This window comes from Chenopodium album, chromosome 11 (assembly GCF_948465745.1).
Source record: "Chenopodium album chromosome 11, dcCheAlbu1.1, whole genome shotgun sequence".
Taxonomy (NCBI): Eukaryota; Viridiplantae; Streptophyta; class Magnoliopsida; order Caryophyllales; family Amaranthaceae; genus Chenopodium; species Chenopodium album.
In genome coordinates, this window is record NC_137844.1 from 1,991,601 (window position 1) to 2,017,849 (window position 26,249).

General features: G+C 36.1%; 2 protein-coding genes across 2 annotated transcripts; one reads left to right on the forward strand and one right to left on the reverse strand.

The window, feature by feature from the left end:
• The first annotated feature begins 9,787 nt into the window (after positions 1-9,787).
• Positions 9,788-11,416, forward strand: LOC145568185 (uncharacterized). Its single transcript, XM_081627626.1, has 4 exons — positions 9,788-9,956; positions 10,745-10,862; positions 10,939-11,152; positions 11,245-11,416. Exons 1-4 carry the CDS (start codon positions 9,862-9,864, stop codon positions 11,355-11,357), a joined length of 540 nt encoding a protein of 179 aa, XP_081483752.1. The 5' UTR covers positions 9,788-9,861; the 3' UTR covers positions 11,358-11,416.
• A 2,697-nt stretch (positions 11,417-14,113) lies between these two features.
• On the reverse strand, positions 14,114-24,694 carry LOC145568187 (F-box/kelch-repeat protein OR23-like). Its single transcript, XM_081627627.1, has 3 exons — positions 23,927-24,694; positions 18,194-18,550; positions 14,114-14,589 (listed from the first exon to the last, which is right to left on the reverse strand). The coding sequence occupies exons 1-3, from the start codon at positions 24,553-24,555 to the stop codon at positions 14,298-14,300; spliced, it is 1,278 nt and encodes a 425-aa protein (XP_081483753.1). The 5' UTR covers positions 24,556-24,694; the 3' UTR covers positions 14,114-14,297.
• Between the last annotated feature and the right edge of the window lie 1,555 nt (positions 24,695-26,249).

Consider the following 26,249-nt stretch of genomic DNA (forward strand, 5'->3'; position numbering starts at 1 on the left):
ATTTTTTTATATGACACATGGCATCATAAGTCACTCAATATCCCATATAACACATGTCACCTCCCTTAATATTTATATTCAAGTAGGAAAATGAAGTGTTCCATTTCCACCATAATATAATAAAGTTCAATTAATTAGTACTTATTACATAAACATATGAATTATAATAAAAATAATCTTTTCATTTCCTAGACTTTAAATATAATTTAAACTAATATATCTTTTCATATTTCACAATTTTCATGTATATATATATCTAAATAAATTTCTTCATCTTCTTTCACAGTTTTACCATCCTCAGTCTTTTTTTCCTTTAAGTTTTAGAAATAAAGCAATTATTTCATATAATTAACCCCAAGTAATAACCCGTGTATTGAACGGGCCAAAAGGCTAGTTAGAATTGAATACGAAACCTCCCCAAAAAAACATAATGAAAGGGATACTAAGTCCACCGCCAAAATGCTCACTAAAAGGAGACATATAATGACTCATGACTTCGTGCGTATCATATAACTAATATATAAAGCTAAACTTTTAGCCAGGTCACGAAATAGCGACACTTGGCATTCCAACTTTTCGCCAAGTGCCGCGCCATCTTGGAAAGATTTAAATAGATTTCATAAGATAAAAAAAAGTTAGTTAAAAATTCCATTTTCAATCAAATTAGGATAGAATTTTAGAATAAGATGGTTAGTTTAGAGTTTTATTTTCGATAAAATACCAAATAATAAATTTATAACTAGGCCACAACACAACATCATATAGCGTTTTAACTTTTCACCAAGTGTCGTATCACGTAGGATAAATATAAATAGACTTTGTAGCAAAAAAAAAAAGAGGGTTAATTTAGAATTCTATTTTCAATCCAATTAAATTATAATATCATTTTATCTTAAAAGTCTATAAACAACCCGGACATCGCATGGGGCACAAAACTAGTAGAAAATAAAGGAATGGTGTCCCTCTCAATCATGTTTTTAATTTTCTATCATTTATTTATTTATTTTTTTCTCAATGTATATGTAATTATGTATGACAAACTGATATAAATTGTTACATTAAATAATTTTTAAAATGCTAAGAATGAAAGTTTATATGTCATATATTTTCTCGGGGGAGCCCCCATTCATCTATTTGATAAACATTTTTTGTTTATCTAATGGCAAATTTATAATAAAAAGGAACAGTTTAATTGTACACATCAGATTTGACTTGTTGACATATGATGCATTGTTAGTTGGATGTGTTGTGCTGGACATATGATAGTAACTCTGTTTGTTGGTTAGCTAACGGTGTACCATGAACTCATGAAGCTCCTTCTTCCTTCCTCCATTTCCACCCATCTTCTACCGACACCATTTTTGCCATCTTCACTGTGTCAACCTTCCACCGACCATTTTCGTTGTCTTCACTGTGTCCACCTTCCATTGACACCATCTTCCACCATCAATACTACCAACGACACCACTATCTCCGGCGGCTTCGCCGCCAAATTAAACAAAAACCTTATTAATGAAGGGTGAAATTAAGGGCATGGTCAACCCCAAAGGGTAGGGGTGACCATGTCCTCCATTAGAGTTACCTTTGAGCTTGATGTTTGAATATGGTGTTGAAATTACTGGAGATCGGGAAGGAATAACAAGGAGGAGTAGGAAGCATCAATTTATAACAAGAACAGATCACAAGAATGCGATTAAACAATACTGTAAGTTTTTACCAAATTCCCTCAATTTCCAATAATCTGATAACAAGAACTTAAATTAAAAACAAAATTTAGAAAAAAAAAATTAGTGTAATCAAGATATTAGACAACCAATTTGGGAAGAACTTGGAATAAATTTATGGTTGATGGGGCGTTAGAACGGTCGCTCATTCCACACTCAATAAAACACATTTATTAACAAACACCTTACAAACCAAGCATAATGACAAGTAAGAGTTCGGTCCACAAGGAACGGGATATGGTTACTAAAGATCTTAACACTTAAGCTAATTCGAAGTCAATGGTGAATTGGGTTTCGTCAAGTAGACAAACAAACTATGGTTCTAAATCAATGGATTAAAGACACTAGGGAATGGGATCCACTCAACCAAGGCAATTAGGCAAACGGGAGTAAAATAGACAAGCTATAGCAAGGACTATATGTAAAATCAACCTCATGCAATAAGAAAACAACTCACACTACTAAACTTAGATTCCTCATTAGTCTAGCAATAGATGATACATAATCAAATTACAATAATTAAGTAATGACATACTCAATTTACACTTCCATGTCAAATTAGGCATATCATGCTATCAAGCTCCTAAGTCAAGGGTAGCTAATCCTATCATGAAGAACTAACAAACAATCTCATATAATCAATTTAATTGCAATACAAACATCAATGTTTCTCCCATATTTGCATAACTAACCCAAAAGGTTGAGCTTTACCCAACCCCTAGCAAGAAGACTACTCACAACTCATATTTATCAACATGCAATCAACAATTAGGGTTCTAACTACTTCAATAATTGGGGAAAAGTGGTTAACGATTGAAATAACTATCATCCAATAACAAATTACCAAGAACTTAAGAAGATTTAAATGACATGCAAAAGCAAATGAAATCAGAAATTAAGTAGAAAAAAAGGTTGGAGAAATTACTAATTGAAGCTTGAAATTGAATAACAATGGAGGAACTTGTCTTCTACAATGATTGAGATTGAGAATTCCAAACTAATAATTGAAATCTAACTAATGATTTGAGAGTATTTATGTTTCTAATACTACAAACTAACAGGAAGCTCTGAAAACTTGGATTGCCGTACAATAGAGTCTAAGGGGGTATTTATATAACCCTCAAATAAAAAGGACGGAGAAAACAAGAGTCGGGATTTTCTGCAGGTGCGCACGGACGTGCCAGGGGTGGCACGGACGTGCAGCCAAGGTGGCACGGACGTGCCACCCTAAGCACGGACGTGCAGATTCGGGCAGTAGCTCAGTTTTGGCCAGGCTAACCGCACGGCCGTGCAGTTTATGGCACGGACGTGCTGGCTGAGATGCACGGACGTGCTGAAGCCTTGCACGTCCGTGCCAAATCGGGCAGTAGCTTGGTTTGGCTGGGACTGTCCTGCACGGCCGTGCAGGACATGGCACGTCCGTGCAGGGTCTTCTAGGCCCTTCTCTTCACATTTTCCTTGATTTTGCTCCATTGTCACGACTTCTATCCTTGGTTTATCATCCATATGCCTCAAATGATCGTTTTTAGACCTACAATCTCAACAAAAACACTAACAACCTGTGAAGCAAGGGATACACAAAAATTGAATGAAAATAGGATAGAAGTGAGCCAAAATGCCAATATATCGAGTAAACAAGGCATCAAAATCACCCTAAAATCATATCAAATAACAAGTTATCAATGGTTTGCAGAGCTTCTGTTTTTAACCCTTTTGTCTCCCATGGCTATCTTTGAGGAAAAAACAATGAAGGATGGAGGAAGGAGGACTTCAATGGGACAAATGAACGTTGAGTAGACAACGTTTTGTGACATGGCAGTGTATCCATGTCAGCCATGCCAAAAATACAGTCTTACCCTTTAATTTTTAAAGTGTTTCAAATGTCCAAAATAGCCCTTGATATGTTTTTTTTGTTTATCAAAAAGATTAACTTGTATTTTCTCGGTGCTCTCCTCTCATGCAAAGCTTTCACTTTCAATTAAAATATTACTATCTTTATTTCTTATTATTAAATATTCATTTATATGTTTATTTTTTTTTTGATATTTCAAACCGTTTACCCCTTGGACTAATCCAGATTCGGGGATTAGTTTTGGATGGTTAGATTTCATTCCCCTCCCAATTATTGTTGTGGGGAATCGAACACGGGTCCTTTTTAATTCCTTATCAAATATAGTTTCAGTCACCACTACACCAACAATTAATTGGTAATACTCATTGATATGTCAACACCTCAACTAAACAATCAAACATTTGTCACCGTAAGTATCCAACCAGCAACGCTGCTGAATATTTCAAAATAAAATACACTCCTTGAAAGATTTACACAAGTACTCATTTACGTACGACCTCTGACACTATTATGGTAATAAGTTAATAACAATTAGGGGTGGCAATATCATCCAAACCCGATGGATAACCATCCACCCGATCCAAATATATGGATGAAAACCCGAACTTAAGCGGATGACGGATGGATGATGGATGGGTTGGGTGACGGATCGGGTCGGATACGGATGATGATACATCCAACCCATCACCCGGTCCATCACCCGACCCATCCATCCATCCGTTAAATTTATATATAAAAGAATAAAAATAAATATTTTTTTTAATAAATTAATGTCTATTGTAGTGTTAGGAATTGACATTTGTTTTTAATTTAGTAAAAAGGAACGAGTATTAGAAGGATGTATAAAAGTTTTAATTAATTGATCATTTTTTTTCAAATCTCAATTTTAATTATTAATGTGCAAAGTTGTATTTATATATATGTTTCACCCGAATTATCACCCGATCCACCCGATTCATCCATGGATGACGGATGGATCGGATGTGGATGAAGGAAAATTAGGTAATGGATGGGTTGGGTGATGGATTGATTTTTGGCGGATGGAGGCGGATGAAGCATCACCCGACCCACATCCGATCCATTGCCATCCCTAATAACAATAGAGTATCATAGACATCTTCTCTTTCTTTAATTCCCTGTAATTAATTACTCACACATGTTTGGGTTTAAAGTCATTGTCAACAAATTTGATATATCAAGCATAAATCATGTGTATAATTGTATATCTCCATTTCTACCAACCTCTTTATATTAACAAATTTGACTTCTTATCTTATTTGTGGGCCGTACGTAGTGAATTATAGACCATTTCACATCAGTCCATCACTCCATTGTCGTAAATCATTGTTATTTTGTATGATGTTAAAACAATAACCTAATCAAAAAAATCTTATCTTATTTGTGGGCCGTGATGAATTCTAGGTCATTCCCCCAGGCCATCAGCCATTGTCTTAAAATTAGGACAGGTTATTATTTAAGGTGCGATTATATTATTAGATAATAATCAAAAAGTAAGATTATTAAGAACAAACCGATCAAATGTGGAATTATTATTCTTTTTAACAAATTATAGAATGATTTTCTCAAAAGTCATGTTTTACAATGAAATGAATCACATAATTCAGTTATCTTTTATAGATTCACTCTATTTGGATCAAAAAATAAGAGACAAATGAAGTAATTAATTGTAATAAATTAAGTTGTTATATTATACGACATTAAAATTTAAGGCACGGAATAGCTTAAAGTTTCTCTCTACTCAATCGACATACATAACATATTCGTAGTATATGTAAGGGTATAAAGTTTGTCATTTATCATAAATTAATAAGGAGGGGCCCATTAACGGAAATAGTAACAAATTCCATTAAACGGTAGCAAAAATGGTAGTAAAATAAAATAAAAGTTTAGATGGGTAGCAATAATCAAAATGATTCTTCAAGTGGTTGTAAACGTCAAATTTTTCAAAGTTTAGAAGTTTAGATGGGAATTAGAGAAGGAGGCTGCTGCGTTGCTCAAGCGGATTCAGAGGTTCTCGACGACGCAAGACATTGGTGCTCGTGCTACAGCTCATATATTCACTAGGGTAGGCTTGCTATAGCTAGAGGAGTGAGGTCCAGATTGTATCTCGACTTCCCACTAATTTATTGTAGGTTGTATGACTTTTGTTTTTGAGATATAATAATAATAATAATAATAATAATAATAATAATAATAATAATAATAATAATAAACAAAATAAATAAATAATAATAATTAATAAATAAATAAATAATAATAAGGCCAAATTTGACCATGAAAAATATAGATCTAGACTTTTCATGGTCGAATTTGACCTTAAAACTATTAAATTGTTCAACCATGAGCTTGTGACGATGGAAAATGTGGCAGTGGACTCGTGCTTGTGACAGTGGAGGTCATGGTGGTGACGGTTGAAGGTTAGTGTCGATGAACGAATTTCCGATTTTTCTAGTGCGATTTCCGATCTAATTAATTTTAAAACTTTGTCCGATTTCTTGCGATAATTCGAACAAGAACACAGAAAGAATGATAAACTAAAAGAGAACAAAGGGAGGAGGAGAGGCGGTGAAGATGGAGGAGGAGGAAAGAGAAAGGAAAAAGAAGAGAGGAGAGAGAAGAAAGAGAGAGTAGCTTGACTAATTTAGGGTTAGAGTGAATTGGGTGACCTTTTATACCAATTTTTTTTTTTTAAAAAAAAAAAAAAGCTTTTGCAACCGCCAAAATGGTTGCAAAAGGTTTTTAAAATTTCGAATTATTTTAAAATGTTGAAATAACCTTGCGATGGTTTAAACCGGCAAAACGGTCGTAATTTTGCGACTGCGTTCAAGACGGTTGCAAATTTTATATTTTGCAACCGTTTCATGACGGTCGTAGAAAAACGGTCGCAATTTGACCGAATTTTAGTAGTGTTGGAAGCTACGGAGAAGTAGTAATTATGGAAATTGAGGGCAACGATAGAGTTCATGAGAGATGTTCATTAACCATAATAAATTAACACACCCGATAATAGTATGTAAAACACCCACTTAGAGATTTACACAACAATAGATTTTATTTTATTTAGAAATCATGTACGAACCCATATATATATATATATATTGGCCATATATATAGTAGCAATACAATAATTTATTTTGATGCAGAGCAACAATACAATAATGCATACACATAGAAACACTAATTTATTTAGAAGTCATGAACGCTACATAATACATATACGTTCACAACAATACATGCATATAGATGATATATACTTCGTATGTAGTGAGATAAAAGGTTTTGTTGAACATACATTACCCATCTGTCCCATCACATCTAGTGCCCGAGCAACAGACCCCCTTGCCAAACCCACAAGCTTGACCTTCGTCTTTGCACGTTTTTTTGCAAGCACCATCAATGCAATGTAAGCCAGAGCAACAGACCCCCTTGCCAATCCCACAAGCTACACCTTTGTCTTTGCACGTTTTTTTGCAAACACCATCAAAGCAATGTAAGCTCGAGCAACAGACCCCCTTGCCAAACCCACAAGCTTCACCTTTGGCTTTGCACAATCTTTTGCAAGCACCATCATAGCAGGTTGAGTCCGAGCAACAGACCCCTTTGCCAAACCCACAAGATTCACCAAGGTCTCGGCAAAATTTTCTGCAAACAAGGCCACTGAGGCGATTGCCAACATCATCAACCGTGTCGTGGCCACTACCACCACCACCACCTTCAATGAGTACTTTTGCAAGCTCATCAAACTCCATGATGTTTGAGAGCGGAACTGATTCACCCACCATTACAAAGGCAAGGAAAATTATTAAACTAGCACACAACTTATTTTTATTCATATTGAATTGATTTCAATGTTTGATTTGTTGTGTCGTAAAAGAGTTTAGGGCCTAATTTTAAAGCCATGCACAACCTAATAATTGTGTCTAATCTATTTACAAGTGTATAATTGATAATGCTTATAATTAATATTAGACACACAAATAACAACGTGAGTAATTTCTTTTTCTCAAGTTTAAAGAGATGTCAATTGTCCAGCTAGTAATAATACGTAGATATTATGTTGAGATGAGAGTATGGTTAGCAGAAGTGCCACATAGCCATTCTCATAGAAAGAGTTAACTTGCATCAAACAGTACGATTCGACAGGGTAAAAATACATAGTCATTCTCAATCAAAGGGTTAACTTGCATCAAACACGATTCGACAGGGTAAAAATACATAGTCATCCTCAATGAAAGTGTTTACGATTGCATCAAACACGATTCGGCAGGGTAAAAATACATAGCCATTCTCATTGAAAGTGTTAACGATTGCATCAAACACGATTAAAAAGGGTAAAAATTTATAGGCATTCTCATTGTAAGTTTTTTATTTTTATTTTTGACCAGTCACTAAGTGACATGTGTCATCTTTCAAAAAAAAAGTGACAAGTTACCTAATTTATTTATTTTTTAAAGTACCTAATTTACAAGTTATCGGTCACAAAAGACCAATAAAGGTGGGATTATTAAATAGTAATTAAAAGTTAGGATTCTTCACAGTGAATCGCCTAAAGGTGGGATTAATAAAATCAATTTTTTTTTTTTAAAAACAAATTCTTTTTGAATAAATGTGTACTACTATATGTTTTTTTAGGGTAATGCTATAATAGCCCCTAGGAGGCTAGGACTATATATAAGCTAGAGGTTATCAATGGGTGGGTCGGGCCGAGAGCAAAAAAGTAAGTCTATTCCTCGGGTCGGGCTAGAATATGTGTGCCCAAACTACCCGGGCCATGCGGGCTTTTCGGGCTAGGCCAAAAAAAAAACTAAAATTGCATAAAATTGATTTCCCAAGCTCGCCCAAATTTTTTATTTTTTTGGGCAGGGCCGGACCCGACCCAATTTTGGGCCGAAAAAATCTGCCCAAAAGCCACCCTAAATTGGGCCGGGCTCGACTTGATCAGGCTGTCAAATTTCAAACCGAAACTCGTTTAACTGCCCGAAACAAACCGACCCAAATGAGAACCGTACCGATTAAAAACCTTTTTTCAAATCGAAAACCGACCCGAACCGTATGTGAATGAACCCGAAATTGAACTGATCCAAATAACGTTACACCATATAAGAAGCGAACCCGTTAATGAACCGAACCAGTTCTAAACCGGACTGAAAGCAAACCGAACCGGAAAAGAACCGAACTGTTTCTAACCCGAAACCGCTTTCAACCTGAAACCATTTGAAGTGGGATAAAAACCATTTACACTGAATCGTTAACAACCCGCAACCCGTTTGCACCGAACTGTATATAAACCGAACCGCTTGCAAACCGAATCGTTTATGAAACGGATCGCTTATAAAAGAATCGGCTACAAACTACTTACTATAAAGAGAATATTAAAATCAAGTTAAAAGGTGTTTTAAATGAAATTTAATTGTGCACACATGTTTACTGCCGATTGAGCATTATTATAAACTGAACCGAAAAAGAACTGAACTAGTTATAAACTGAACAGAAAAGAACCGAACTAGTTATAAACTAAACCGAAAAAGAACCAAACTAGTTATAAACTGAATCAAAAAAGAACCTAACTAGTTATAAACTGAACCGAAAAAGAACCAAACTGTTTCTAACCCGAAACCGTTCCCAACTCGAAATTGTTTGAACCCGGATAAAAACCGTTTACGCCGAACCGTTAACAAACCGCAACCCGTCTTCACCGAACCGTTTACTACCGAACTGTTTACAACCCGAACCGAATTAAAACCGCTCAAGAAAAAACTGAAACCGAATCGAACCAATAACTATTTAAACCGAACTGCAACCGACCCGCGAGACACTTAAACCGATTTCAAACCAACCCGATTTAATAACGAACTAATTTCAAACCGAACCGAACCTGAACTGTCAAATCGTTTTTGTGATGAATTTCAAATTTTATACAATTTTCAAGAGTGTTTTAATGCTTATCCAACAAGGCGTTTACGTTATTTTTTTGCCAAATTTGAGCTCAATATGGATCCTTAAGACCGAAAATAGCCCCATAAACCTTTAACGAAACAATTTCCAATACGCAAATCGATAAAAAAATATTATTAAGTGAAGAATGGACCCCACTAACGAAATTTTTTAACGGCGGAATAGTGATAAGATTTTTTTTTTTTTTAAAAGGGGAATAATGATAAGATTACGGTGAAGAAACTAAATGTATTTTTAGGTTTATAGTGTGGAAATCTCAAAAAGAAAGGGCACATTGTAGAAAAAACAAAAAGAGAGAAAAGGAAAAAGATGTCGACGGTATTTCGCGAAGGTCGCGGTGGTTACTGTTTGCGTTCTGCTTCTGACAACTCCAAGCGTTTGCGTTCTAGGGTTGTCCCATCCAGGTATTCTAACTTTTTTTGTTTTTAACTTTATTCAAATAATTCAATCGATCTCATCTAGGGTTTTTAAATTGCTTGAATTTTATATTATCAAAAAAAATAAAGGATAAAGTTGATTGATTAGTTGATTGAATTCAGGTTTAGCCTGATAAATCATTTATTTTGGGGGATTTTGAAACCCAAAAAGTATTTGTCAAGTTTAAATTTGATTTTGGTTTTATATGTGTTTTTTTGAATTGTAACAATTGTGTGTTTTACTTGATTCGAACAGTCACACACTGATCCACATATCCTTTAGAAATTAGATATCATCATCTTAGATTTGTTATTGTTAGTTTGTTACCTTGTCGAATCGTGAGAATGGGCTGAATTGCTATGTCAATACCAACACTTTGAATGAGAATGGCTATGTCACTACTCACTACTATATCAACATTTTTATTTTATTTTTTTTTATATCAACACTTGATTACATAAAAACTTGCACAAGTTATTTTTTTAATAAAGAGCAAGTACGAGAGTATCTTTAGGTCCTGGCTTTTATTTTTCAGAAGGAAGCTCCCCACTTATATTATGGCAGGATGTTAGTCTTTGATTCTCTAATTGTTGAGTGATTTTTAGAGTTAAATTTTTGCAAAAAAGGATGAAAGGAAGGGAAAAGAAAGGTACGGAAAATAGATCCCTCCCTCTCCTTCGTCCTTCCCCCAATTCGCATTGGCAAATCAGGTTTTGTGAATCCGGCTTGATTTTATGTGTTTATTGACACAAACGAACATGTTATTGTTTTGTAGTTTGAATTCTGACAGTCGAAGGTCTAAATTGGGCAAAAGGGAGTGCACAAAAAATGATTTTTATGTTGAAGTGAGGCCGTATGCAAAGCTAGCCTTGGAGTTCTATAATGAACGCGCGGTTAGTTTTGTTGTTATGGTTTTTGGTTTTCTATTATTGTTTGATGACTTTGCTTAATCTTTGTTGTCTTGGCCAGAAAAGAAATTATAAGCTTGTGGAGTCTGATACTGCTTACTTGAATTCTATTGGTGTTGCAAGAGGCTGTATCCACCATATCAACTTCACTGCTAAGAAGAAAGATGTCGCCGATGCTCCAGTTGAGCTGTTTTTTGCTGAACTCACCTTAACTGGCATTGGGATTCGCCGTGTTACCACTTGCCAATGCTTGGGTCCAGAAAAGGATATCTTAGGTCTGTACCTTGTTTAATGTCTTGTACCACCACTGCCATATATGTTTATGTTTGCTCATGGACTTTCAAACATCTGATGTTTGTTAATGCAGAGGCTAAAACCGATATGTATGGCTGCTGCTTTTTTTGTAAGAATGCCATAATGTATCATCCTAGATGGGGAGGATTCAAGACTGGCCTGGAGAAAAATGGAGGCTATTTCTAAGGATTTCTTGGTTATGTTGTCCAGGAACTACTTTTAATCACCATAATACTGTGGGTATCTATCATGTAATTCAAGTTATGTTTCAACTACTATTATGTGTTAAACGGATGTATATAAAAGTTTTTGTAATTTCTTATGATCTTATCTTATACTACGTGTCACTGATGAAGAAAAGTTACAAAAGGGAAACTATGACATGAATAATCTCAACTTATATCATATACTCCGTACACAGTAAATATTGTGCATTGATCCATTGTAAGGTTGTGCAATACTCGTACTTATTTATTCATGGTAGCTTAATAATATATTATGAATTTATATGTGTATGACTTCTAAATAAAACAATCTTTATATCTACATGAATATGAAATTTCTTATGGAGTACATATATCTACTACTTTCATTTGTTTTCAAATTAAAGTTCTTATTACCATAACATTTACTCTTTGCAAATATATTAAAGGCAATTGGAAAGAGAGTACCGATATGGTAAGTTGGTATAACAGAAAGGTGAATAAATAAGAAAAATAGTGTAAAAAGGTGGGTGTTTCACTGTTTGAAAGAGAAAACAAAAAAAAACAAAAAAAAAAACAAAAAAAAAAAAAAAAAAAATCAACGAAAACGTGTAAAAACTGTAGGAAATAAGAGTAAGATAGTAAAATAGTTTGCAAATAAACCGGAATATGGGAAAAAGATGGACAAAAATGGACAATGTTAAGTTCTATGAACATAGGTACATTTATGAATATAGAGTAGTATATATAGTACACTTTATTTGAAAAACTAATTAAAAATGTAAATGGATGGATGGAGCTATTAAATTATCATCTTTAATAACGTAACAATTTCTTCTTATTCGTGGTAAAATTCATATCGTAAAATTGTGGAAGCTTGATATAATATTTAATGTGTACAACAAATTGTAAAAATATTGTACGGAGTATTGAAAAGGAAAAGGTTAAGGTAATGTAAAATAATGAGAAGGATTATCTTTTTTTTTTTTGGAAAACTTACTTAACCCATCACAAATATATACACGCGTTAGAATCGAATATAATAGCATAAATGTAGGGAAATAATATCTTAATTTGATTTAATTTCCAAAAATTTCACGGATTATCTTTAACTTGATATAATTTCCAAAACTAATAATCATGATTTGATTATTTTTTACTTAGGGTGCACGGAAGTGTATACTAGCAGCATAAATTCAATATATACGCATCATTACATTGAAGCAAAGATAATACTTCACCCAAAAACACAAAACACAAATAGAGCAAGAGAAGAGAGAAGAGAGAAGAGTTAAAGTCATGGATTCAACATTATCAATCATTCAAGTACGATTGAATAACTACGATGAAGAGATGAAAAATCTGACTGATTTATTAGCATTATACAACAATGTTTGTATTGATACGGGATACACTCCGTTCTTATGCGTTACACCACGAGGTGCAACCGAGTTGATGAGGTACGAAGATATGAAGTACAACACCGGCAATTGCATGCAAGTTGTTTCAATTCGGGTTAAGTCTATGTGATGATGAAGGGAAGATAGGTGGTTGTTGGCAGTTCAATCTATGTGATCCTCGGACGTACGTTCAAGGCGAAACCACGAGTATATTTCACAAATTCAAAGTTGGATTTCGTAACATTGTGGAAAAATTCCATGGAAAAATCAAGTGGGTTACATTTCATGGTATGTACGACTTAGCGTTCTTGATTAGTAGTGTGCTCGGATTGTCGATACCAAGTACGAAAGACCAATTTCTTGAACTAGTTAAGAGGGTTTTTGGAAGGTTTTACGATCTAAAAGCAATGGTTAAGCACTATGAGAACTACTTGGGTCCTTTGAGTGAAGATGTGTTAGGATTGGGGAAAGTGACTCAAATGGTTGGGTTTAAACTACTCGGAAAGCGTCATCATGCAGGGTCGGATAGCTTAGCAACGGCTCAACTTCTAAGCAAGTTCTTTGAATGGGATTGTTCCAACTCTCGCTTCGAAAATTTTCAAGACTACACAAAGTTTGAAGGGATACTCTACGGCCTATCTCCATCCCAAATAAGTAATGCTACTGATATTCAAGAGGCTGTTCATATGCGTCATCATAATACAATGTATCTTCCTGACGCTCCTATGGTCGTAGTCCATTTTCGAGGATACAAGCTCCGCCGTATAAGGTAGTAAGAGATGTATTGGGCATCCCTTATGTTGTTTATGGTAATGTGCCCTCTATGGTACATGCTCCATCATCAAGTGTTGTAGTTTCTTCAATTCCCTTGTGTTGTTAATAAGAGATTTTATGTGTTGTTCTTTCACTGTTTATTTTTCAATGGAGATAATTTTTTTTTCTATTTTTTTTATTATTAAATTTTTTTGGATAAAAGGATATGATAGAGAACAAAATTAATTTCACCTAATTTTGATAATCCAAAACAAAAAAGCAATAATATTAACTTACAATTTTACTAAATCCGTTTTTCAAATCTAGTTGTCACAAAAAACAATGCCAAACAAGCCCTTAGTTGTCACATTTATTAATTCTAACACAAAAAGACAATAAATTGGAGCCTAACTTGCGTGAAAACTATCTCCGAGAATAAGTTTTTTACAGAGATGAGTAATCAAGGTAGACGATGGTGAAAGACTCGAGTAATTTCAAGCAGTACGTACCAATCGAGCATGAAAAAGTTTTGCATTTTAATCTGCCTTTTAAAACAATATTCTAAAAGGCTAAGTCACACAATATATTAATTTAAGAATATTATATTCCAATCTCATGAAAACTGTACAATGACATGTATGAACTAATGAACACACTAATGGTACAAAGTTATATAAATCAGTGAACTATATATATATACATAGCAATGGATTTGCTTGTTGACTATACTGTCGCACAAATTCAATTTATATGAGTAATGTAAATGTAGACTACACACGAACTGTGCACATAACTGCAGTTTTGAAATCTAGCGGAAATTGGAAAGGTGTCCTGGTAATGAGAGATCTCCATGACATTTTTCTGGGGTCATAAATTTGCATGAACAGGATAGTGCCCCTTCTGCGATGCCTTGATCTTCGGATTGCTGACAATTCAACTCCCTGGAGGAGGGAGATCACATGGAGCTCTCCTCGAAGAGCTACGAAGCCAAATGGTGATCCATCCTGAGTTTTTCTTGGAACAGTTGATTCTTTTAACCACCGATTTGATGCCATGTTATATCTGTAACATTTTCCAGTACAAAATGGAATCACACAAGAAAATATAAATAATCATTTATGTCACACAAACATATACTCTGTAATAACATCTTCCTGTAAATCATGAAAATGTTCAATTATACTTGACAAATTATGAATCAACAAAATCAATTTGTTTGAAAAGGAAAGACAAATAGTTTCTGTTCTGTGCCATGATTGCCAGTTATTTGTAGCATTCCATGTCCAGCATTATTTGCCCTTTTCAGTTAGAAGTAGAAGTATTACTCTACATCAGAAAAGGTTCAGAATACAACTGAAGGGACAGGACACAAGAGGCACTAACTGTAAAGTTAAAAATAATAAAAAAAAAAATAATAAAAAAAATAAAATAAAAAAAAATAATAAAAAAAAACCTTCTCTAGGCTTTTGCTTTCTAACTTCTAAGGTTCTCCGAGTAACTACTAAGGCTTCATAACTTGCTGAAAAGGTGTTCGCAAACATAAGATGCTTTACTAAAGTTCATGTACTCTTTGAAGCGGCAGGAAGATGTGAGGTTTGCTAAGTTACTCACAGGTTCAGCGAGGTCTTATACACGGGCTTTGTGGCCAAATCTCCAAACACACCTCAAAATGAAAAACAAACACCCACATTTTATTCAACGCATTAGAAATTCATTTAAGGAAAAACACTGCACAAATTGAAGTAGTACCTATTCTGTCATCTAAAGCAACCAAGGAACACCAGGCCATAAGGTCATATAAAATGTACCAGCAAAGGATGTTTCTGGGGATTTTTATTAGGCAGATGAATAATCTACACCACCAGAAATCTACCTAAGAACATACTGGAAAATGCATGCTACGAGGAATCATGATTTGACTTCAATATCATAAATGGAAATTAATTCAAAGACGATCATGAAAGCAATAGACACGGGAAGATTCTACATAAAGATAAATCACATAAATAGCCTAAACTAGAAGCTTTACACTTAAATTTGACGACAAAATGGCATAAAAATCATGATTTTGCGTCGTTTAAATATCACAAGAAAAGCCTTGAGCAATATCATTTTAATGCGTCGCCAACTTCAATAGTGCATAAAATGCACATTGCAACACTAGCAAGCATCATCATATATGTAATAGGCACTAGCAACAGTAGAAGCACTTCAAAAGTTTGAAGGGATACATCTGAACAAAGAAACAGAGCCACAAAACAGAATTCTGTACTCCAAAAAAAAAAAGCAGATACAAAATAATCAGCAAAACCTATTCTAGGTCAAACCAGACTCATCTCTAATCCAAGAATACAGATCAGACTTCTTGACAACTTTCCTGCTGATTATCACAACACTTTTTGTAAATCAAAATTTGAGCTTATTGGCAGCTGATTTTCATTATTGATAAGAATCTGTTAAGATTTCATGTGAGAAACTTTAAAATAAGTCATGGCATAATTAAAAAGAACAAGTATATGCCTCACTTAATTTAAAATACGCATAATACACACAAGAAATAGAGGATAGAACTACTCAGAACAGGTAATTTGGTCAAAAGATGGCTAATTTAATCTAAATAAACAAATGTACCCACAATAACAATGCAAACATTCTGATAAATCAAATTTTCACAAACTCTTTCCTTCTAAACAACCTTCATCGGTGGCCAAACCCACACATATTCATGCACCACAACTAGATAATCATAACTCTTCAAATATACTATGACTCCAGTCAACAACAGAAAAAAAGCATTTGCTTAGTAATCCTCAATAAATGCAGTTGCAGTTGCACAGTCTTACTGCACAGTCAAACATGACATCACTCACATCAGTGTAAGAAACCATGCAAATGTAATAACAAGCTCAAGTGCTCAACTAATCTCTCCCAAAACATTTCATTCCCAAGTTTTATTTACAGAAATATTTTAGTTTTGACACAGTAACACATCCATTGTCATTCCCCTATCCTAATCCTAATCCAAACGGTTTAGCACTATTACTCTACACACAAACAACTGATCCATTCACAATCCTAAATTACAATGCAATCACATAATCACCATTACTAAAAATCAGGAAAAGCCCTTTTCTCTGTCAATATCACTCCTCTAAGTCCTCCCTAATCTGACAAGGCAACACTCCAAAACAAACTTCTAGAGTTCTAAGCACACAATATACATAAAACAACAAGACAGGTATCATCTAATAGATTTAACTTGAACATTCGTAGCAACACACTCCATCCCCAACAAATTGAACTAAAACTTCATGTAGAACACTTCACATTAGGCACAGCATCGACAAAAAGACCAAGCACACCAATTCAATTTGATTTAAGATGCTCATAGCAGCAAGGAATCAACAATATGACAGATAAAACTACTCAAAATGGGTGATCTACTATTCTTACCGACAAGAACACAAAAGGATGGCTAATTCACTCTACATAACCAACCATGCCCACAATAACATATTAATAATGAAAACATATTAGGAATTACATCTTACATTTGGTATACCTAGATAGCTTTGCATGCGGAGTATAAATTAGAGTTGTGTTAGATAAGTTAACCTCATGCTGTGGAGTCGATTTAGGTTTAAGCTAGAAGGCCAAGGCAGGTAGATTTTCTAACATTGCATCGTAATTATACTGCCTTACCCTAAAACTTGATAAAACATTCTAACAAAATCAACTTCTAGTTGAGATCTTTCAAGCAACCAACTTAACATCTAAAAATGGCCAAAGGCAGGCGCAACACCGTTCTATACTAATAGTCGTTCAGACATTCTAAAGACTCCAACAAACAAGAGAATAAAGCAATTACTTAATATAATGCTCCAAACAAAGCATTAGCAGATTTAGCACACTTCACATCAGGCACAGCATCGACATAAAGACCAAGCACACCCATTCAATTTGATTCAAGATGCTCATAGCAGCAAGGAATCAACAATGTAACAAATACTCAAAATGAGTAATATACTATTCTTATCTACAAGAATCCAAAAGGATGGCTAATTTAACCTACATAACCAATCGAGCCCACAATAATATATTAAACATATTAGGAAACATATCTTACATTTGGACATTTGGTATGTCTAGATAACTCCACTTACGGGGTGAAAATTAGAGTTGTATTAGGAAGGTTTACCTAATGCAGCGGAGTCAATTTAGGCTAAAGCTAGAAATCTAACGCAGGTAGACTTCCTAGCACTGCATTGTATTTATATTGCTTGACAATTGATGAGAAGATTATGCCTTACCCTAAAACTTGACAAAACATTCTAACGAAATCAACTTCTTGGCAGTACCTTTCCTTGCAACCAACCCAGTATCTAAAGCTGGCCAAAGGCACGCGCAACACTTTCCTATACTCATAGTCCTTCAAACATTCTAAAGACTCAAATTAACAAAAGAATAAAGCAATTACTTTAACATAATCCTCCAAACAAAGCATTAGCAAACTGCCACACTCTTATTACACTAAACATACACAATTAATCATCACCAATTGTTGTACACTTAATTAACAATGCAAACAAATAATCAACTTTAGAAACTACTATCAAATAGAGTAAATAAATTTTAAAAATTTGTAATAAAGATGATGAAATTTCACCTGAGAATGTCATTCCCATCAAGCATAAACACCCTAGGCAATTTCTTACCTCCCTCCTCCTCATCATCAATCACCACAACCTTTCCAAGCCTAGCTCTCTCCTCATCCCCCCACATATCCCCAACCTCCCTCCACCGCCCCGCCCCCGCCTCCGTTCCACCACCACCATTCTCCAATTCCAACACCACCACATCCTTATAATACTCATCCACCGGCAAAACACCATTAATCGTCCTCGCCTCGCCGTACCCGCCCATCACCCAAAACTCCCTCCCACCACCCACACTAAACCCAACACACCCGGCCCGTGACCCGGGAAGGTCAGCAAGTGGAGCCCATGTTGGAGTAATTGCGATTCTAGTAATGCAAATCGGAGATTTTCTAAGTGAGTGTAGGAGGAGTTAACGAGGGAGTGATAAGTGCAAGCTATAGCTCTAGCAAGGATAGATAGCTTTGGCAAGGCCGAGCTATAGCTCGGGTAATAGAGAGCTATAGCTCGCTGCTGCTCGTGGTCGCTGCAAGGCCGAGCTATAGCTCGGATACGAGAGAGCTATAGCTCGCTGGCCATGTGCTTGCGACAGGGGCGAGCGAGAGCTCGAGCGATAGCTCGCACGCTAGCTCGCTGCCGCAGTTGCTCTCTGCTAGGCCGAGCGATAGCTCGCTCGACTGCGAGCGAGAGCTCGGTCGATCAGTTTGCTTTTGGGCGGTGGGCTTGCGTGGGCTAAAAGACCTAATTTCTTGGCTTGTTCTTTACTCCATTATATTCATATAAATACCCTCATACCCCAAAATCAATATACGTTAATTTCATTATTGAAAATAACCAAAACACAGAAACACAAACCCACCCTTTGAGATCTGAACAGTTCTTGAGCAATTCCAACCTTTGATTCGGGTACACGAATTGCAAAGGTCGTTGTGTAAAACTTGGGGGGCGTGCGTCATCGGAAAACCTGTACCGGTGGTGGCGTATTTCGCTTCTAAGTCAGTGGGTTCCAAACCACGGCACAACAGAAGGAGGACAGGTCTATGTTTCGAGTATGGCGATCGAATTTGCTCCAAGGGAAGTTCTTGATTTGTCTATTATTATTCATGGAATCAACAGGTATTTTTTCCAACAATTTAGAAGCGAAATAGTATTTAATTATACTGTTGATTTCTTGAATTTGAAGATTGTCTATATTTGACGATATTCAAGAACCCTAATTCATGAAGACTATAAAATTTGGTCAACGGAATATTATTTGTGTATCTCCGGTATCGTGATGGAATTTATAATGGAAGTCCGATTCTATTTGTATAAAATTAGTTTTAATTAGAGACTCTTGCGATTAAGATCAAGACGGGTCATGCGTTTCTCAAAGATTTGATCTTGTGTTTGTTCGACGTAAATTTAAGGAAGTTTAATTCTTTATCATCTGAGACTACCAATCTAGTGGACTTTATGTCAGCATGAATTAAAAGGGAAAAACCGGAAATTTCCATTGAAGGGTCGGTGGAAGCGGTGCAATTCAAGGAGCTTATTATTTATTTGGTATTACCTAAAGTACGGTTGGAGTATCAAATCAAATGGCATTACATATGGCTTCGCTATTTAATTATAGCAAGGAATAAAATGGACTAGTGTCAGACATGTTATGATTGAAGAAATTTGTGAGTTCATGTGCTAATCAACAGATGCAATGGGTAATCTTGAGGAAGTCTGCGGGTAGCTCGTGCCAAGTTTGGTAGAGTGTGTAACAAGAAGTTTGAGATGTGTGGCCATGCGAGTAGCGGACACCAGTCAAGAGTGATCAATGTCACATAGATGTCGTAGGCCGTAAGGGTTGAACAAGCTAAGTTCCTTCTCAACTTATTTGATTACCTCATGTCTAGAAGTGGCCGGGTTTTCTCCATGCTTGATAGCAGAAGTGAAAGGTATGATTTGACAAGGACTAGTAAAGTTATGCTAGTCTAAATGTTATGAACTCCACATAAGGTAAGAATAGAAAGTAAGTTTCTTTGTCTTAATTATAGCTTATATATACTGTGTTTTTGCTATGTGGGGTTAGCCTTATAGTTGTGTTGTTCACCCAAGTTGTAGTTGTCTTCCCTGAAACGTTGACAGGGTCAAGTTTTATTTTCACAAGGTGTATGATGTGAGGGTTTTCTAGCTATGAAGTTTATTCAGTAAAGTACATTTCATATGGCATGTGTGACCAGTATGTATATGTGTGGGTGACGTATAAGTTGAACTATGAGCTATGTATGTAAGTCTCTATGACTTTAATTTAACGGTTGATGTATGTGAAGTTTCTCAAGTACAATGTATATCATGTATTAACTTATTAACCTTGGTTGATCATGTCGATGCTTTTGTCTCTAAGCTTTAGTCTGGCCAAGTAGTTGAAGTGTGGATCAACTCAGGTTAGCATAATGGTTAAGACTTGAACTAGTTGAGTTCCGTCTTATGTTTACTTTCTTCTTGAAAGGTTTAGATGGATTGAATTCTTGGTATTCTAGTAATGGTGGATAGGAATCCGGAACCATGTAAATAGACCATGTTAAATGCTACCTGAACTAGTTTTGAAGAGAAGAAGCATGTTAGTTTGAAAGTAAGCTCTTGTTGAGTTTTATGTGCTTGAGGTTTATGTCTTGCCTTGCCATGATATGTCTTTCAGTAGTAAGTTTCTTTCAAAGAAATTGAAGGGTGTTTGTTTACATTGAAAGGAGGTTGAAGGTAAGATATTGTATTTTAACAATATACATGTAAGTTTGGTATTGACCCAATTTTGTTACTCACCTGTGTTATGAGTTTGTCTGTTTTGCAGTAAGGTTGTGTAAGCTTCCTAGCATGATTGACTAATGATCATAGGGTTTGTTGTTGATACAATCATATGAGACAACTCAAGGTATGAGGAATAACCTTCATATATTAAATTAACTTTTGTGGTTAATGTGGTGAGTGGACTAGACAAGTCATGTGGGGGTCAAGTGTCTTAATTTAATCTATGCCAAGATGAAAGTACGAAATGATGAGATGAGTGGTGAGATTCTGGATGGTAAGATCATTGAATCGACCAAGGTATGTATCGAACTCATTCTCACTATGTAGAGAATTTAATATGATGAATATGTTGATCATGTTAAAAACCAGATTTATTGGGTGTGAATTAGCTTTGATGTTTGATTCAATATGCTAATGATTTGCAAATATTTTGGTTTAAGATTTTATTCTTGACATGATGTAGCTTTGCAGAAAGGAATTTGTTCGTTCACTTAATTTGTCTAGATAGCATTGTCCAATCGTTGTTGGAGTTGGAGTGATGCAGTGGACAAAGGTTAAGTAAATAACAAAGCTTATGATTACCCTGCCAGTGTATGTTTTACAGGTTGATGGGTTGTACTTTGTTTGAGTTAATTGCAAAGCAAGTGTGACGCACTATCCGGTAGGAAGCAAAGATCATTGCTATTTAGGGATGATAAGTGTCAAGAATATAAGTTATTGCAAAGTGAACTATGGAAGTTTGTCCGTTGTGGGGGCAAGTTGATCCTCAAGTTCTCTACATTATTTTCTCAAGTGTCTTTGTGTGTGTTGATAGGAACTACGAAGGTAGTTACCTAGTAAGACAGAGCTTGTGGAAATGGTATTCTGGTGAGAGTATGTAAAAGCAGGAAGAGTCAAGCAGTTCCTTAAAAAAAGGATGGAGCACAAGTAAGTGCTTGGTCGTCTAAGGAAATGGTGTTTTAAAACTCCCATGTGGTTTTTCATTCCAGTGACGAAGTGTCAGATAATGAGTCTACGCAATTGAGGTATCTGGTTCGGTAACCCTCTAATTTTTATGGTTATGAGATGCCTTGCTAGACCTATTGCTTGATATTAACAGGTTGAGTTTTAGTGTCCATGACCCAGGTTGGGTGGTCAGATAAGACAGTTTACATGGATGCACCGATGTGCTTTTAACTTGAACTTTTGTTCTAATTGAGTCTGGAGCCTAGTTTGGTTGACTCATTGTTGTTTTACACTGTTGGTGTATGTTGAATCTAACTCTTTTGAGTGGTTTTTTGACCAGGTGATTCAGAGACAGGCTGAGTGTGGCTCTTAATGTCATTTGTCCAGATATTCTTTGAATAGGACTGATAATGACGCCGACGTAGAGGTTGAGCATACTCTTAATACCTTTATCCCGGTAATCAAGAGTGAGGAGTGATGGTGGTCTTAAGTGACCTGGACTGTCAGCTCTAAAACTGTTTGAGTAGGGAATGTGCAGTGAAAGGTACCGAAGAGATAGGTTGAGCGTAGCTCTTAATGGCTCTAGCCCAGTCGCTCAAGAGTAGGGAGTTATAGTGATCTTAAGTGATCAGGAACTATTAGCCCAGATACTACTTGAGCAGGGACCGATAGAGACACCGAAGATGAGTGCATCTTGCCCGAAAGCTCGTTAAGCTGCGGCTAGATGGTGCACTGTTGAGTGCATCTTGCTTGAAAGCTCGTTGAGCTGCGGTTAGATGGTGCACTGTTGACTGATGGAGGTTGAACTTAAATGTTCTTAATGTTTAGTTCCATTGCATAAATAGTCCTTGGATTTGCAAGGTGCATGTGAAGGTTCACATGTCTGCATGAATAGTCCTTGGATTTGCTGGGAATGCTGAGAACACCTACGTGGGTACGAAGAGTGGCGCTCTTCAAGGGAGGATTGGGCGTGATCCTTCTGAAGTACTCATGAGATCCCAAGTGTAGCCAAGATTTGCGGAATTGCTTAAGCTCTAAAGTCAAGGTATGTGTTTACAAGGTCCCTTCTTCGCTCCTAGGAATTCAAATCTTAGGATATTCACTACGGAAGTGTTGAAAACCTTGTGCACTAATGTGTTAGTTCAAATCTTCGGATACTAGCATTTAAGTACTAAGAATTTCATTTACTGTTCAGGTTTCATGATCTTCTGTCCGTTTTGCATTAGTGGGGGATTGTTGGAGTAATTGCGATTCTAGTAATGCAAATCGGAGATTTTCTAAGTGAGTGTAGGAGGAGTTAACGAGGGAGTGATAAGTGCAAGCTATAGCTCTAGCAAGGATAGATAGCTTTGGCAAGGCCGAGCTATAGCTCGGGTAATAGAGAGCTATAGCTCGCTGCTGCTCGTGGTCGCTGCAAGGCCGAGCTATAGCTCGGATACGAGAGAGCTATAGCTCGCTGGCCATGTGCTTGCGACAGGGGCGAGCGAGAGCTCGAGCGATAGCTCGCACGCTAGCTCGCTGCCGCAGTTGCTCTCTGCTAGGCCGAGCGATAGCTCGCTCGACTGCGAGCGAGAGCTCGGTCGATCAGTTTGCTTTTGGGCGGTGGGCTTGCGTGGGCTAAAAGACCTAATTTCTTGGCTTGTTCTTTACTCCATTATATTCATATAAATACCCTCATACCCCAAAATCAATATACGTTAATTTCATTATTGAAAATAACCAAAACACAGAAACACAAACCCACCCTTTGAGATCTGAACAGTTCTTGAGCAATTCCAACCTTTGATTCGGGTACACGAATTGCAAAGGTCGTTGTGTAAAACTTGGGGGGCGTGCGTCATCAGAAAACCTGTACCGGTGGTGGCGTATTTCGCTTCTAAGTCAGTGGGTTCCAAACCACGGCACAACAGAAGGAGGACAGGTCTATGTTTCGAGTATGGCGATCGAATTTGCTCCAAGGGAAGTTCTTGATTTGTCTATTATTATTCATGGAATCAACAGGTATTTTTCCAACAGCCCACTCATCCCTCTCAACATCATACACTTCAGAAAATCCGACCCGAGACCCGGCTGCCCCGAACATCGCATGCCTTGACCCACCTCCCGCCACCACAATCCTCCCACCCGCCACCGCCGCCGCCGCAAGGGACCCACGTGGGGTGATCATGGGTGCGAGTGGGACCCACATCCCAACCGCCATATCGAACCGGAAAACAGACGCAGAAGCAATGGGCCGATCAATCGGGAAAGACCGGGTATCAAACAGTGACCCGCCCAACACATACAAATTCGGCCCAATAGCAAGAGAAGCAAAGTTAGAGAGAGAGTAAACATGCGGGTTAATGGGCATGGGAGGAAGTTGGGCCCAAGCTAAATGGGTCGGGTCAAAGAGATAAGGGGAAGAAAGAGAAGGGTCTTCTGGAAAAAGACAGAGGAGGTGAGAGAGTGAAGAAAGAGGAAGATGATTATGGCGAAGAGAAAATGGGGTTTTTGATGAGTAGAAATTACGCCATGATTTACAGATTGATTTCAATCTGCCATGAAAAGGGTATGGTATGAAAGAGAGGATCAAAGCAGAGAGATCGTTTGGAAGGGTTGGAATTAAAGTTAGGGTTTCATCAATTTGGGGGATTTTTGATGAATCCGCCATTTTTTATTGCAATTCAAGCTTTTTCCAAACCCTTCTTCTTCGATTTCTCTCTCCTCGATTTCTGGAAATGATGTAGTGAGAAAACAGGGGAAATGGAATTTGCGGTTTTTTTGATTTCTGGAGAAATTTGTTTGATTGAAACTAAGAATGTGTCTTATCTTGGTTTTAATTTTTAAAGATGAGGAATTTATTAATTAATTATGGGTCTTTTTATTAATTAATTATGGGTGTTTTTAGTATTTAATGGGGAAATTTTAGGACATAGTTGCTGAGATTGTGACATGTGGCAGGCTGCTGGGTCTTGTACTTGTGAGAGTGTATATGGCAGGATAAGATTGGATAAATTTGATCAGTTGACTTTTGGAAATTTGTTTATAATATTTGACAAAAAATAAAATAAATAGGATTAGTGTAGTCAATAAGTCTTGCGTAACGTGGGTATATGTTAATTTTATTATAAGACGGTCAATTTGAGGGTTCGATACAAGTATTTGTCGAGTGGTATTTTGACACTACTAAGTTAAGCTTGAAGAAAATTGAGCTCGATCATTTAGCACTAACCCTAAAGCTAGAAATTAAACTTGCTACCATCAACGCTCAACGTGGTCTACAAATCCTGCATGCGTCACCATAGGCAACTGCTTAGTGGCACTCAAAAAAAACTGTAGAGGGGAGAGGTAAGGGAATGAATCCCCCTACTCCTAAGCATTTTGTAGTTGATGAGCTCGAACTTGTGACCTTCAAGTTACAACTTACAAGCTGAGTTCTCCATCAACTCCACCGAGCATGCTTGGTTAACTAGTAGTAGTATTATTCTTTCCGAATTGTACTAATATATAGTACGAAGTATATACTTTGTATTTATGTACTCCTATACTTTACATGAATACGTGTTGGAGTTCAGACTTATATATTTTCCTTAACCTTTAATTAGAGTAGTACAAAGAAGCATTAACGTACGTAGTTGCAAGCTTATTAGTACACATGCATGCATTTTCATCAATAATCAACTTTGAAAATTATACTCTTTTATACGAAGTACGTGGTTATGTTCACTCATGTACATATGTCTAATCTTGGGACTAGCTAACTAGGGTTTTTATTAATTAGCCAAATCGAGCAAATTAGGTATTGTATTACTTAGTGATCGATCAAGTTTTAAACTCTTGTGATCAATATAATCAAATTGAGTTTAGGCAAGCTTTGAACCACAGTCAATGATTTGTTCAAGCTATTAAATTAATTAACTCACTAATTAATAATATAGATTGACATGTGTGTTGGAGGCTTGGAGCTTAATTAATTAATTTGGTTATGTATTGAGCCTAAGCTAACTAATCTGTAAAGAGACTTTTCTTTTACATGTCTTTTGTATTAGCGAATAAGCTCGTGCAAATTAAATATGCTTTATTCCCCGATAGTTTGTTTATTAATGTTATTGGCTAAACATTAATCTATGTGAAGTTGTTGATATTGACCTAAATAATATTGGTCGTGTTCTTAAAAAGCTAAACAATTTGACTGAAAAATTACATGAATCTTAAAGTATACTATAAGGATGATATTCTACGTACTCACCACTTTTACACATACAACTATCTATCAATAATAAATAAACAATTTATTTAATTTATATATTTAATTATATTAAACCAAAGTTGTAAGAAAAAATCTTGGCGAAAATCACTCACTTG